This window comes from Salvelinus alpinus, chromosome 1 (genome assembly GCF_045679555.1).
Source record: "Salvelinus alpinus chromosome 1, SLU_Salpinus.1, whole genome shotgun sequence".
NCBI classification, from domain to species: domain Eukaryota; kingdom Metazoa; phylum Chordata; class Actinopteri; order Salmoniformes; family Salmonidae; genus Salvelinus; species Salvelinus alpinus.
Genome location: NC_092086.1, coordinates 64696603 through 64713059, shown reverse-complemented (window position 1 = coordinate 64713059; position 16457 = coordinate 64696603). Strand labels below are relative to the sequence as shown.

Below are 16457 nucleotides of genomic sequence, written 5' to 3'. Positions count from 1 at the left end.
CTCGCCCACACAACTCCATACACGTTGTCTAACATCTTCCCTATCTGCCCTGTACTGTTGAAACCGGGATTCATCTGTGAGGAGCACTCTTCTCCAGTGTGCCAGTGGCCATCAAAGGTGAGCATTTACACCGGACTGTAGTCAGGTCAAGACCCCTGTGAGGACGACAAGCATGCAGATGAGCTTCCCTGAGACAGTTTCTGACAGTTTGTGCAGAAATTCTTCAGTTGTGCAAACCCACAGTTTCATCAGCTGTCCAGGTGGCTGGTCTCAGAATATCCCGCAGGTGAAGAAGCAGGATGTGGAGGTCCTGGGCTGGTGTGGTTACACGTGCTCTGCGGTTGTAAGGCCGGTAGGACGTACTGCCAAATTCTCTAAAACTACGGAGGCAGCTTATGGTTGACTTTCCTGCAGTCAGCATGCCAATTGCACGCTCCCTCAAAACTTGAGACATCTGTGTTATTGTATTGTGTGACAAAACTGCTATTGTCCCCAGTACAAGGTGCACCTGTCAGGTAGATGGATTATCTTGGCAAAGGAGAAATGCTCTCTAACAGGGATGTATACAAATTTGGTCACAACATTTGAGAGAAATAAGCCTTGTGCGTATGGAAAATTGCTTGGATATTTTATTTCAGCTCATGAAACATGGGACCAACACTTTACATGGGGGTGCAATTTCCTTTTTTCCCCATTTTCTTGTGAACCAGGTGGCTGCTATGCACTTTCCAAACTGTGAAAGGCAGCAATACGCAACATAGCATCTAGTCTGCCGGAAAGCCACACGAAGAAGCCACACTTGCTTGACGGAGAATCATGACGAAGTGGATGTCAAGTATGAATCAAGAAGCGTGTCTAATAAAGTTGATTATGAATGGAAAACAGTAGTATCAAAGAATGGCGCAAGAATAAATCTGTATAAAATTGGACTGGATGATGATAGTAGGCCTATGTCGAATAAGGATGACTTTGTTTTTTGAATAAGCAATGATATTCAAGATCTGTTTTGAGGTCTCAAAGAAGGTGTAGCATGCACTGTGAAAAGTGGAGTGAATCAGAGTGACCAGAAGTGGGCTTTGTTCTGATTAATTGTATTTCTGATTAAAATAAGGGAATTGCAAGAATCGCGAATTCCGAAGTAACATCAGTTGAACTTCGCAATGGTGCCCCTGTTAAAGGAGCCATCTCCTGGGTGTCTATGGAAGTAGAAGTTGAATACCTCAAGAATCCAAAGTGTGGTTGGTGCCCGTCGCCTGACCCGAATGGTGATCGGCGGGGAAAAAAATGAGAAAATCTTTTGGTTCAATTGTTTTTTGATAAAGAGCACCTCCCTACACAAATTAAATCACATTTTGTTGGTCATATACACATGGTTAGCAGATGTTATTGAGAGTGTAGTGAAGTGATTATGCTTCTAGATCCGACAGTGCAGCAGTATCTAACAGGTAATGTCTAACAATTCCACAACAAAACCTAATATCTAACAAATTCCACAACAAAACCTAATACACACAATCTAGTCAAGGAATGGGATGAGAATATATAAATATAAAATATATGGATGAGCAGTGACAGAGCAGCTAAGATGCAATAGATAGTGTAGTATACAGTATATACATATGAGATAAGTAATGCGAGATATGTAAACATTCTTAAAGTGGCATTATTAAAGTGACTAGTGTTCCATTTATTAGTGGCCAATGATATCAAGTCCGTAGGTAGGCAGCCGCCTCTCTGTGCTTGTGATGGCTGTTTAACAATCTGATGGCCTTGAGATAGAAGCTGTTTTTCAATCTCTCTGTCCCAGCTTTGATGCACCTGTACTGACCTCACCTTCTGGATGGAAGTGGGGTGAACAGGCAGTGGCTCGGGTGGTTATTGTCCTTGTTGATCTAGGCTATGTAAGGTAAGATCTTTTGTCTCCAAACCACTACAGGGCAACAACTCCAAAGGTTTTGGCCATGTTGCAAATGTTTGTAGAAGGATGGAGTACACTGAAGGGTGTACTTAGGGTGTTGGGGTGTTGTAACTGTGGTGGGGATCATGATCCTGAATTCATGGAGTGCCATGTAAGGGTGAAGGAGATGGAATTGGCAAAAGTCATGATGGTACATCGGGAATACCTATGCGGAGGCGATTCATCGAGTTGAAAGATGTGATGATGTACAGTGCATTCGGAAAGTATTCAGACCCTTTGACTAGTTCCACATTTTAACAGCCTTATTCTAAAAATGTATTACATTTAATTTTTTTGTTATTAATCTACACACAATATCCCATAATGACAAAGCAAAAACAGGTTTTCAGAAATATTAGCAAATGTTTAAAAAATAAAGAACTGAAATATCACATTTACATAAGTATTCAGACCCTTTACTCAGTATTTTTTTGAAGCACCTTTGGTAGCGATTACAGCCTCAAGTCTTCTTAAGTATGACGCTACAAGCTTGGCACACCTGCATTTGGGGAGTTTCTCCCATTCTTCTCTGCAGATCCTCTCAAGCTCTGTCAGGTTGGATGGGGAGCGTCGCTGCACAGCTATTTTAAGGTCTCTCCAGAGATGTTCGATCGGGTTCAAGTCAGGGCTCTGGCTGGGCCACTCAAGGACATTCAGAGACTTGTCCTGAAGCCACTCATGCGTTGTCTTGGCTGTGTGCTTAGGGTCGTTGTCCTGTTGAAAGGTGAATCTTCACCCCAGTCTGAGATCCTGAGTGCTCTGGAGCAGGTTTTCATCAAGGATCTCTCTGTACTTTGCTCCGTTCATCTTTCCCTCGATCCTGACTAGTCTCCCAGTCCCTGCCCCTGAAAAACATCCCCACAGCATGATGCTGCCACCACCATGCTTCAGCGTAGGGATGGTGCCAGGTTTCCTCCAGATGTGCCGCTCGGCATTCAGGTCAAAGAGTTCAATCTTGGTTTCATCAGACCAGAGAATCTTGTTTCTCATGGTGTGGGAGTCCTTTAGGTTCCTTTTGGAAAACTCCAAGCGGGCTGTCATGTGCCTTTTACTGAGGAATGGCTTCCTTCTGGCCAATCTACCATAAAGGCCTGATTGGTGGAGTGCTGCAGAGATGGTTGTCCTTCTAGAAAATCCTATCTCCACAGAGGAACTCTTGAGCTCTGTCAGAGTGACCATCGGTGTCACGGCTCTCGTCGTAATGATGATCGGACCAAAGCGCAGCGTGGTAAGTGTTCATGATTATTTATTAACCAAAACACTTGAACAAAATAACAACGTGAAGAAACCGAAACAGTTCTGTAAGGTGCATAAACTATACAGAAAACAACTACCCACAAAACACAGGTGGGAAAAAGGCTGCCTAAGTATGATTGCCAATCAGAGACAACGATAGACAGCTGTCCCTGATTGAGAACCATACCCGGCCAAAACATAGAAACAGAAAACATAGAAATAACTAAACTAGAATGCACACCCTAGTCACACCCTGGCCTACCCAAAATAGAGAATAAAAGCCTCTCTATGGCCAGGGCGTGACAATCGGGTTCTTGGTCACCTCCCTGACCAAGGCCCTTCTCCCCCGATTACTCAGTTTGGCCAGGCAGCCAGCTCTAGGAAGAGTCTTGGTGGTTCCAATCTTCTTCCTTTTAAGAATGATGGAGGCCACTATTGTCTTGGGGACCTTCAATGCTGCAGACATCTTCCCCGGATCTGTGCCTCGACACAATCCTGTCTCGGAGCTCTATGGACAATTCCTTCGACCTCATGGCTTGGTTTTTGCTCTGACATGTACTGTCAACTGTGGGATCTTATATAGACAGGTGCGTGCCTTTCCAAATCATGTCCAATCAATTGAATTCACCACAGGTGGACTCCAATCAAGTTGTAGAAACATCTCAAGGATGATCAATGGAAACAGGATACACCTGAGCTCAATTACGAGTCTCATAGCAAAGGGTATGAATACTTATGTAAATAAGGTATTTCTGTTTTTATTAGTAATAAATTTGCTAAAATATTTTTTTAAACTGTTAACGCTTTGTCATTATGGGGTATTGTGTGTAGATTGATGAAGGGGGGAAAATCGTTCATACATTTTAGAATAAGGCTGTAGTGTAATAAAATGTGGAAAAAGTCAAGAGTTCGGAATACTTTCCTGAATGCACTATAGTAGAAGAAATGGTAGTGGAGGCTCCACAATCCATTGAGAATGTTTGTTGCCAGTTGGATTTTGTGGCGTTCATTGCCACAGTTAATAACTGTATAGTACAAGTGACGAAGAAATCAATGAAACTGGACAAAACATTTCTGGGCCTGCAGCGGAAGACTTTAGGTTGCAATCGTAACCCCGGTTCTCTGATAGTATGAGTGGGGTATTTCACTTATGGGATACGCCCCTAGCGTATTCGTCAGAAGCCTTTATTACACTACGCCAGCCATTATTGGCTGGACATCGAGACGTGTGCATTGGGGAAGGGTGTCCCTCCTACCCTATAAAAGGTCAGACGCAGTGTGTCTGAGTCATTCAAAAATAAGAAACACCTCTTCTTCGCTCAAGGAGGGTGGTCTGGTGAAATACCTCAGTCATACTATCAGAGAACCGGGGTTACGGTCGTAACCTAAAGTTATTTTTCAAGTATTCGTTTCGGTATTTCCCTCATGGGATATATTGACTCCCGTATTGCCAGACAAGCTCATCCTGACGACCGACTGCCCTGTGCGATATATCACACAAATGGGCCTTTCCCCTCAGAAGATCCTACACGTAAAACAGTATGTGCCAGAGTTGGTGCAGTGACATCGAGTCTATAAAACTTTGCAAATGTATGAGGTGAAGCCCAACTCGCTGCTGAACAAATATCTTGGTTAGATATGTCCTTAAATAAATCCCAGGACGTAGCCATTCCTCTAGTAGAATGAGCCTGTAGCCAGCAGGAGACGGAAGACCTTTACTCTCCCACTAGTGAGCGCTTTACCCATGTAAGGTTTTGCAGAGGAAACAAACAGCTGATCACATTTTGTAAACCCTTTAGTCCTGTCCATGTAGATGCGTAGAGCGCTTACTGGGCACAACACATGCCACCGTTGATGTTCCAGTTCTAGTAATAGCGCTGTCTTAAATGAAAGCATCTTCAGATCCACCTGATCCAGGGGCTCAAAAGGCTGTTGGCATAGTGCATCCAAAACAACTGATAAGTCCTGCGACGGGGCAAGCTGTTTGGACACTGACCGCAAATGACGTGCAACCTTCATAAAACGGGCGACAAGCGGGTGTTGCCCCACTGTCGTGCTCCTAAATCCCACATGACAAGCCAAAATAGCTGCCAGATATACCTTAATAGTAGAAAAAGGCTTTCCTTTGTATAATAATGCCTGTAGAAATGACAGAGCACTGGAATGGCACTATCTGTGATTTAGTGCACCATTTCTCAAACACGCCATTTACAATCTTAAAGGGACCTGATGGATGAGGCTCTAGCACTCTGAATAGTCAAAATTACATTTTGGGGAAGCCCGGCAGTGTTCAAATTTAACCGTTCACGGGCCAGGCCCAGAGTGCCAACCGTTCTGGTGAGGATGGAAAATCTCCCTGCACAGTATGTCCCCGCACAGAGGGAGGGGCCACAGTTGACTGCAAAGTAGTTGCGTGATCTCCCCGCTAGTCAGTGTTTCTCTGGCCAATGTGGTGCTCTTAGTATGAGAGATATACCCTTCTCCAGCACCCTGGATAGGGTGGGAGAAATCAGGGACAGTGTGGGGAAAGCATACAGAAGGACGCGTGTCCACTCGTGCGCCAACGTGTCCACTCCCATCGGTGCATCCCAATCCCTCAGGGAAAAGAACACGGGAGACTGGGTATTCTCCCTTGATGCATAAAGATCCCTGCTGGAATGCCGAAGTGCATCCAAACCTGATTGGCTCCCTCTGGGTAGAGCTTCCACTCCCCATATAGGGGGTTCCCCCTGGAGAGTAAATCTGCCCCCAGATTTAGTACTCCCAGTACACAACCCTCCAGAAATGGGAAAAACGATTTTAATGCCAGAGACACAGCAAGGAGTTCCAGGTAGTTTATGTGAGTAGAACGGAGATGGGGCCCCCACACTTTGTTGACCAATCTGCCCTCGTGGGTCGCACCCTAACCCTAGAGAGATGCGTCCGTCGTGACTACTTTTCTGGATAAAACAGTGCCTATCTGGGCACCCTGTGACAGAAACGTCTGGTTTCTCCAGGAGTGCAGTGCTACTGTGTAGTCTATGGAGACCTGTACACGGTGATGTTTGTGACGTAATGGGCTCAGACCTAGAGAAGAGGGGATGACTACTAACCTGGGATGACTACTAAAGCCGCTGCCATCAAACCTAACAGCCTCAGGCATGTTTTGAAAGAGACCAGGTTCCCTCTGCGAAATAGTGCTAGGCAATTCTTTCACTGAAAGGCGAACTTTGAATGATACCGAATCTAGGGTTTAAGCCTAGGAAAGAGATTGTCTGCGTGGGAATCAGAACGCTCTTTACTGTGTTTATTCTGAAACCTCAAAATGTCAGGTGTTCCAAGAGGAGCTGACTGTGTTCTAAGACATCTTGTCTCGATTGAGCGCACAGCATCCAACCTTCTATGTATGTCATCAGCTGAATGCCCCTTTCTCTGAGTGGGGCTATGGCTGCCTCGGTACACTTCGTAAAAACCAGAGGTGACAATGAGAGGCCGAAAGGGAGGACCAGAAATTCTGAGATAACGCCTAGAAAAGCAAATCTGAGAAATTTCCTCTGAGGAGGATATATTGAGATGTGAAAGTAAGTGTCCTTCAGGTTGACGGACACGAACATCAATCTTCTGGGCGCACAGAATGTAGCAGAGCAGTGTGTGTCAACATTCTGAACGTGTACTTTCTCATGTGCCTGTTCAAAGCACGTAGATCTAGGATCGGGCGTATGCCGTCCGCCTTTTTTGGGAACTAGGAAATATCTTGAGTAAAAACCGCTGTGGCATTGCTGAGGAGGAACAATTCTTATTGCCCTTTTCCCATTTAGCGATGTGATTTCCTCCTTGAGGACACGCGCTGATTCCCCCTGAGCCTGAGTGTGTATGATTCCCTGAGGCTGAGTGTGTGTGATTCCCTTGAATCAAGGCGAGGTGACAGCGAATTGTAGTCTGTATCCCTTGTCTATCGTGCCCTGTACCCAGTTTGAAACTGCGCATGCCCGCCAGTTCTCTATCCGAGAGAGGGCTGATGGGAATTCCCCCCACAGACGAAGCAGCAGCACCCTCCGTTGGGGGGAGGGTGTACAACAGTCCATGACGCACTGCACATGCTCGGCTGGCCCGCACCGGGAGAGCTCTTATGTGGCCTATCATCACAGAAGGAGCGATAGCTCCCTCAGGTGGCGTTATAGGGAGGCACCCTGTTTGTTTTGATTTTATGAGAAACATCCTGTCTGACGGTGTCCTTGGCCTGAAGCCTGGTTGCGCTAGTGTAAACATTTTTAATGTGAACTGACATTGTGGAGTGTTTATGAGACAAGAGGGTGGCCTTGTAGGTGCATCCACCTGAACATTGTCTCTTCTCCTCTTTGAGCTGTGTTCTGTTGCCACCGTCTTGGGCCTAGCATGCCGGAAAGAACACTGAGGTGCCTGGGAACTTGCACCCTGGAACAAGCTCAGGATTGGCGGAGGAGATAGAACCGCGCTTAGGGGAGGCCGTTCTCGACTCTCTGGTGATGGGGACACCGCTAGGCCATCCACTTCTTCCTTCTTACCCCCTGGGTGGGGTTAGTGGCCGGCCGGCTCCTTTGTGCTGTGGTGTAAATTCAACACCAGGGACACCTTAAGCCAATCTTAAAATGAATCACTCTTTACTTTCAGCAAGCTGGAGAGGTTCCAACAAACTTAATGCACCATAGTACACATGTCAATCAGGAGCTCTCCTGGAGCTGTCCCAGCATTTGTCTTATATACGGCTATACACAGACAAGTTATATTTGCATGATTTAGCATAGTTAATTCATCACTAGCGGTGGCTCGCATGTATGACTGACCAATACCTCACGAGGCTCTCTCTCTCTCCAAGTTGAGACCTTGAAACTGAGATACCTCGATTGTTCCCATGTCAATATTCTGGGCGTACTGCCAAGTTGTGGATCAGTGATAGTGAGGATTCCTCCATACACGATCAGTCAATCACCTGCATGAACCCATCTAATTAGTAATTAGAAAGTAGCATTGATTTGATACATAAACATAACATTTCTCTCACAGTGCCATGGGTGGGAAGGGAGGCTTCTTTTCGGCGGTGGGACCGAAAAGGCCTTTAGGGTCTACTGGAGCATCCAGGATCTTCAGCTTCTCACTAGCAGACACCGTGGATAGATTGAGCCACCGCGCCCTCTCCTGGGATATCATGAACCCTATCGCTCTTCCTGACGCCTGGACGGCGGTTTTAAGCAGACGCAGGTTGAGGTCTGTGGCAATGCAGATCTCGTCCCATAAACCCGGCTCCAGTGTGACCGCTATCTCCTCCTGTAGCTCAGCTTGGTATGCCGAGACCATGGAGGTGGTGCTGAGAGCCCTCCCAGCTGTGGCGACCGACCTGTAGACCTTCTCTGTCGCGGAGGACTGTAAGCCCTCGTACTTGGTTGGTAAGGTGGGTCCAGTCGAGGTCATGTAGGACTTCTGGCTGGGGTGTAGATGGGGAAACCACCAGTGATTTGATTTGGGGGGGGGGGGGGCATGTGGGCAACCCCAATCCCTTCCATGTCAACGCAGTCCAACACTGACCCACCTTGGACAGGGTTCTTGGAGGAGAAAAGTGTACTCCAGGTATGGGTAACCACCTCCAGGCATTCTGGAATGACTGGTAGTAATTGCCTGGCCACCCGTTTGGCTTTGGGTAGCCTCTTACCCTCATAGCGGGACTTGGTGGTCTATGCTACTGCATTGGGCCAGGGAATCACCTGTTTATCCGCAGCGCATTTGCACACGTTCTGCAGGTTCACACAGAGAGCTGGTGAGGGTGGCGCACCAGAATCCTCGGCAGGAGGATTGGTGGCCTGGCCTGAGAGGATGATGATCAGATGATTCTGAAAGGTGGCGTTCAGAAAATCCTATGGGGTCGTTGTCTCCAGTCAGGAAGCCAGGCAGGGAGGTTGCGAGGTTGTTACTGGAGTCCTACAACAGCGGGGCAATGGCACCGAGCTGGTCGCTCCAGGATTCCCCGTGGGGATATCCATGGACTCTGATGAGTCATCAGAGTCCATGGCCCCTTTTTAGGTTCCTGTTGACTCAGGCTAGCCTGTGACGGAGTCTCTTTACAGTGAAAAGGTCACAGTGTGGACAGGAGCCGGGGGAAGCTAATGCTTCCTGGACATGTTGCAGCCCAAGGCAAGCGGAGCACACCAAGTGGGTGTCCTTGGCCGATATCTTGCTTCCACAGGAGCATATTCGTTCTCCTCGTTTGGGGTGGGAATGCTTTTGTCGCCATAGCTGGGATGCTATGTTTTTAGCTGTCAGAAGAAAACTATCTTAGTTGGCTAGTCACATAGCTAGTGATTAGTGGGTTATCTCCAACGGTGGAACTTGTTTGATGGCCGGATACCGTTTCCCGAAAATACAGATTAGAAAAGATAGCTTGGTGTAGCTAGTAAAAACGTCTCTTGTCGAAGTAAAACTCACAAAAGCTAGCTAGTGTGGTGGCTAGCTTGCTAACGACTAGTCACTGTTTGGATACAGCTAACTTGGTTGTGAATGTGTTACAGCTGTACACCTTGCCTCCCTCAAATAATTTTCCTCTAACAAAGGTGAAGGAAAATGAAAATATCCACCTCCACACAGTCCTGAGAATAGCCCACAGCGAGCGAGTTGTAAGCTCACGCCTTTGGACAGTTTAGCTACTTCTGTAAAATGCAGTTGTGTTGAGGTAAGCTTTCTGATGAAAAGCGAGAAGACGTGTTTGAATGACTCAGAGATGCTGCGTCAAACCTTTTATAGGGTTGGAGGGACACCCTTCCCCGACGCACACGTCTCGACATCCAGACAATTATGGCTTGCGTAGTGTAATAAAGGCTTCTGACTAATACATTAGGGGCATATCCCATAAGTGAAATAGCAAAACGAATACTTGAAAGAGAACCTACATGGGGTACTGGCATTAGAAGATATCCCATCCCCCACTTGGCTTTTTTGTTTTTAACTAAATAAATAGGATGTTTTTATTGTTGTTGGTAGTCTGAATATACAGTATTTTTCCCCCCACCTACACAATGTTCCCGTTTTGTGGGATCTTTTTGTTTTCCTCCCGCACAGTAGGTGGCGGCAATACAACTTTGTGGGTGTAGTCGGCCCAAAAAAATACATGCGTGTCGGAAACACGTCGCAACTACCGGAAACCCTTTTAGGCAGCACGTGTGTAGCTTTTTTTCCCTTGCAAAGCACGCTGCAAACAGCAAGCACACGTTTTGTTAAATATTATTTGTTTAATCAAAAACATGACAAAGGTAAAGAAGGAAAAGGGCATCAAGGATGAGGCTGGAGCGACGGAGACCGGAGGGACGGAGACTGGAGTGACAGAGAAATCGTATCAAGAGTTGATCGCAAACATCAACCCAATCGCGAATCCACTGGCCACCAAGAAGCTAAGCAAGAAGCTTTACAAATGTGTAAAAAAGGGTAATTTAACCAGTCTTATTAGCTTCATGTACCTACTGCCAGAAACATGCTAAGATATTACATGGATTTGCTAGCAATATACAGTCAGGTAAGTTAACTAGCCAAGTGGTGTAACTTGGTAAATAGGTAAATAGTGAAAGTTATCTAACATGCTACGTTAGCACTGTCCTAGCTAGCGATTTGGCAACTGAAATGTTTGTTGCCACACAGTCAACCAACAAGACTAGCAGGTTTCTTATTTCCAACGCTCTTCTGTCCCTTTTCAGCATCCAAGCTCAAACAAATTCGCAGAGGAGTGAAAGAAGTCCAGAAGTTTATCAACAAAGGAGAAACTGGGTAAGCTTTGTTCTCAGTGTGCTAATGTTAGCTGCGTGGTGCATTATCCCCTGTTCGGGTGTATCAGCCAGATAACTAATATATTCAAACTTATTTTGCAGCATTGTGGTGTTGGCTGGGGATACTCTTCCAATCGATGTTTACTGCCATCTACCAGTCATGTGTGAGGACAGGAGTTTGCCATATGCCTACATTCCCTCAAAAGTGGTGAGTAACCATTTTACCTATACATCTTGGAGGAAAATGTAAACCATATAATGTAAACTCGTACATCGCCTTGGTCCGTACAATTGTCCATATTTTAGCGTCCCAAAAACGTAATACTAACAGATAAACTGTAATGTCAATACCATTTTAAAGCACAATTTCTCCCCTTTCCAACATTATCAATTACATGACCTAAATGCTGCCCGTTTCTGCATAATACAAGCAGGCAATGAGCCCCATCAGGTCTTTTTAAAAATGGCGGGTGGGGAAGCGAAACTAATGCGTGATAGTGAGAAGGAGATGTTGTGTGGGGGAAATGCTTTTTTTCACTTGATCTGTCCAACTTATCACCTTATCGCCTCTAAAATGTAAATAAAACACTATAAAGAGTTTATATAATGTGTCATTACATACCTATTTGAAGGTTTGTGTCGAATTTGAATCAGGTTTTTAGGGCGGTGCTAAGGTGATCTTAGAAGTAAACAGCGGCTTTGAGAATGATGATCGCATGCAATGATGACGCAAAAAGTGACTAGGTATCCCCCCTTACCCCCGTCACTGTCCATTTCTTGTTTTTAAACGATGAAAGAAGTGCTACACCTGGTGGAGAGAGATTGTAAGACAGAAATATTTGCTGTATGTTACGACATGACATGTAACGGATGGTCTGTTTTTTCAACTTTTCTCCAATACTATAGAGCCAGTACCATGTCAATCAATGCTTGAATAGAAACCTAGTTCATACCCCCGATTTTGAAGTCAACACAGTCGCTAGAGTCCCATTCGTTTTCTTTGTAGCCTCGTTTGAATGTTGCGGTGGCGCACATTTGTACGAAATGGGGTGATTTTACGTTACAGGTAATTGCCGAAATAAAGGAAATACCAGCATAGTGTCTTAATAGGGTGTTGGGCCACCACAAGCTGTCAGAACTGCATCTTGGCATAGATTCTACAAGTGTCTAGAACTATTGGAGATGCAACGCCATTATTTGGTGTTTTCTTGATGGGGGTGGAAAACGCCCTGTCAGGTGCTGATCCAGAATCTGCATGGCTGGTTAAGTAGGGCAGATTTCAAGTTTTCATAACAATCGATAATCATCATTTTTGGATGCTGATTATGGCCAATTACGTTGCATTCCACGAGAAAACTGCGTGGCAGGCTGACCACCTGTTACGCGAGTGCAGCAAGGAGCCAGGGTAAGTTGCTAGCTAGCATTAAACTTATCTTATAAAAATCAATCTTAAGATAATCACTTGTTAACTACACATGGTTGATGATATTACTAGGTTAACTAGCTTGTCCTGCGTTGCAAATAATCACTGCGGTGCCAGTTAATTTATCATCAAAATCACAGCCTACTTCGTTTTAACAAAAGCGCATTTGCGGGAAAAAAGCACCATCGTTGCACGAATGTACCTAACCATAAACATCAATGCCTTTCTTAAAATCAATACACAGAAGTATATATTTTTTATACCTGCATATTTAGTTAAAATAAAATCATGTTAGCAGGCAATATTAAATAGGGAAAATGTGTCACGTCTTTTGCGTTCATTGCACGCAGAGTCAGGGTATATGCAACCGTTTGTGCCGTCTGGCTCGTTGCGAACTAATTTGCAAGATTTTTACATAATTATAACATTGATGGTTGTGTAATGTAATGGCAATATTTAGACTTAGGGTTGCCACCCGTTCGATAAAATACGGAACGGTTCCGTATTTTACTGAAAGAATAAACGTTTTGTTTTCGAAATGATTGTTTCTGGATTTGACCATATTAATAACCAAAGGCTCGTATTTCTGTGTTTATTATAATTAAGTCTATGATTTGATATTTGATTGGGTGGTGGTAGGCAGCAGCAGGCTCGTAAGCATTCATTCAAACTTTACTGTGTTTGTCAGCAGCTCTTAGCAATGCTTGACTCACAGCGCTGTTTATGACTTCAAGCCTATCAACTCCTGAGATTAGGCTGGCAATACTAAAGTGCCTATAAGAACATCCAATAGTCAAAGGTATTTGAAATACAAATGGTATAGAGAGAAATAGTCGACGCGTCATGACTCCTACAATAACTACAACCTAAAACTTCTTAACTGGGAATATTGAAGAACTGGGTATATTGAACCATCAGCTTTCATATGTTCTGAGCAAGGAAGTTAAACATTAGCTTTTTTACATGGCACATATTGCACTTTTACTTCTCCAACACTGTTTTTGCATTATTTAAACCAATTGAACATGTTTCATTATTTATTTGACACTAAATATATTTTATTTATGTATTATATTAACTTAAAATGTGTGTTCATTTTTCATTCAGTATTGTTGTAATTGTCATTATTACAAATATATCTTCTATCTTTATTCTGGTCCTCCAATAATCGGTATCGGCGTTAAAAATCTTAATCGGTCGACCTCTACTTTAAACCCCCTATGCTCCTTTGAGACCCCTCTTTCAAAGTCGGATCTCTTCTAGCCATGGTAGCCAAAGCAATGGACACCTGGGCATTTTTATACATTACCTTTAAGTATTATTTGGATGTTAGTTGCTTCATTAACTCAGGAACCACACCTGTGTGGACGCACCTGCTATCTAAATACTTTGTATCCCTCATTTACTCAAGTGTTTCCATTATATTATATACTTTATATTGACAGATACCTATAGCTTATTATGAATTGCTGACCTGTGTTAGTTTTCCAGCAGTAAATCACATACCGTCCCATTTGTTCAGGGGTTTCATGTCTAGTCCAACTAAACATATGGTGATGTGAATGATTGCCTTATAACCCTGCTATTTGTCTCCTCAGGACCTTGGTTCGTCTGCTGGCTCAAAGCGGCCCACCTGCGTCATCATGATCAAATCTCACGAGGACTATAAGGAGGCATATGATGAGTGTTTCGATGAGGTTTCTTCCCTGCCTAAACCCCTCTGATACATGTCACTGGCTGGTGGACTCAGATGGACAGGCAAACCCCTATGGTATCTGAGAATGTCTGGCTGTTGGCAGAATTAACGAGGGAGTGAAATGGACTTTCACACTTGTGCCAAGCTACAGGGTGTTGTAGTATATCTCGCTGTGTACATTGAACCGGGAATATCATACACTAGCAGTGATCCCCATAAAATGTCAACAAGGCATAAGGTAGATGACACCCCCATATTTGGGTGTTAAGTATGTGCTGTCTTAACTGTAGCTGGACATAACTGTATTTTCCTCATTCTGTGGGATCCATGCATTGTCTACGGCCAAGGACATTTTGAATATTCTAGTGTGTTACTGGTGTGTGATTTAAATGTCACCGCTACTATGGCTTGCATTGCTTTAAAACATACATTTGTCATTTAAATATGAAAAGAAGTCTGCACCGGCTTGATTCTACAATACTATATCGTGACCGGCCTCTTTGTATTTGAATGGTCAAGATTAGGTTACAGATAATATGCTGAGATTATCTTGTGTGTACTTTTTTGTTCGCTTGAACAGCCAGTTCTAATTGAGTGGCCATATGGGACTACAGGATGCCTGCTCAGTTAAACATGAAATCATTTCTTGCGATCCCGTTCTCATTGCAGTTGTAAACTACTGTATCATAACTCCTAATTTGGTAGGTAAAGTTTGATTCATTGTTTGTTTTAGATGTGTTTTTTACAGGCATATGGACATTTTCCTTTGCATAAAGGTTATTTTGATTCTGTTTTGAGGAAGGTAAATTGGTATGTGATGCAATGCTGTATTGATGCAATAAATACTTGTTTCTTTTGTAAATCTCGATGCAAAGTCTGCTTTACTTTTGAGGGGGAATACGTTTGCATCATGAATCCAATGATGGTGACTGAGAAAATGAATGATGTAAATGTTTGACAAAAGCCTAAGTGGGCGTTTGAGATTGCCATTATTGAAAGACCAATATGGTTGGAACATTAAGCTAGTAGGGCATGTTTGTTTGTCTGCTGTTCCCTGCTACCAATCACATTTTCAGATGTTTTTTTGTCTTAAACTTCTAAACAAATGCCCTCTTATCTGTAAACATTGAGCTGAATATAGCTCAATAATTACATATTTTTGCATATATCACCCTTGGTATTGGAGTAGGTTGTGGGCAAAATTATCCTGTGATACCATACTCCCATCACTGTCAAGGATGCAATTACAACAACCACAAGGTGGCAGTAGTCATGTTTCAATGTAGACATTCCTTTAGGTGTCAGCTTAGTCGGGTTTCACCTGCTGTTATTCGGTCTTTCAGTTTAAAATCCATTAATTCGTTAACTTTACATTTAAAGTATGGCTTTCATAATGTGATGGTCGTTGGGTTCTGAGCTTCAAAATATTTCACAATGTTATGTCCACTTTCCCTCACACAGTAAACCATTGTGTGAACTGAATGGGGTGAATCAGGGTAGTGCTGCTCTGTATTTGGTGAGGAAACATTGCATGTGTGGGCTGTTGAAAGGGATCACTGTGTACCCCTCTGCTCAGTCCCCACCGGGCCAAGCTTTATGTTGCTTGTTTTATCTGTTTCGACAGTTGAATTATTTTCCACATGTATAAAAGCAGAGATATTTCAGTCCATCAGGGCACCACATCCAAGAAGGAACTTGAGCTGAAGATAACATCTACTACTTTCCAGATGTATTTCTTGGAAATTATGGCATGACAAAGATGGAGATAATCCTTTCCATTTTGTCTGCTCTCTTCCCCAATCTGGTGGATATCTATGGATATTATTTAGCTTTGAATTTATATATTTTATTTGAGACCACCTAAATTGGGAGGTGTTTGAACAAACAACTTCAAGGACAGAGAGTTCATTAGATATTTTTGCCAATATACAAAAACAATTCTTAGTTAAGATTTAACGTGCTCTCATAGTACTAGTCAGGGTTTATTTCTATCATACTAACAGATTTGGTTGTAAGGGCCTTATCTCGGCTGTTTCATTAAAGAGAAGTGTACTCTCACTTTAGTGCCTGAAACGTATGCTGTTTTTGAGGGGTCATTTGGTTTTCGGATACACTTTTATTTTCCCCAGCGTTTATTTAGGAACTTAAGGAAAATTTGTTGTCAAGACTTCAGAGACTAGAAAAGTACTTTAGATAGTTTAATTTGCCATTGGATGACGCACAGTAGTTGGAGAACAGAACAACTTTGTGCAGTTGGAGAGATGGAGGTTATGACCAACCAAGGACGTGTGGATGTCCTTCCTGTGTGAAACATCCCTGGCTGTTAGTGGCCCTGTTTGCACAACAGAACACCTCGGCGTCAGAGGAGTAGGAGACGGGTGG

At 43.8% G+C, this 16457-nt stretch overlaps 1 protein-coding gene across 1 annotated transcript; it reads left to right on the top strand.

Annotated features, from left to right (window-relative positions):
• The first annotated feature begins 10318 nt into the window (after nt 1-10318).
• Nucleotides 10319-14937, top strand: LOC139583290 (H/ACA ribonucleoprotein complex subunit 2-like protein). The gene is made up of 4 exons (XM_071414200.1): nt 10319-10621; nt 10888-10957; nt 11059-11164; nt 13978-14937. The coding sequence occupies exons 1-4, from the start codon at nt 10441-10443 to the stop codon at nt 14101-14103; spliced, it is 483 nt and encodes a 160-aa protein (XP_071270301.1). The 5' UTR covers nt 10319-10440; the 3' UTR covers nt 14104-14937.
• Nucleotides 14938-16457: the final 1520 nt, after the last annotated feature.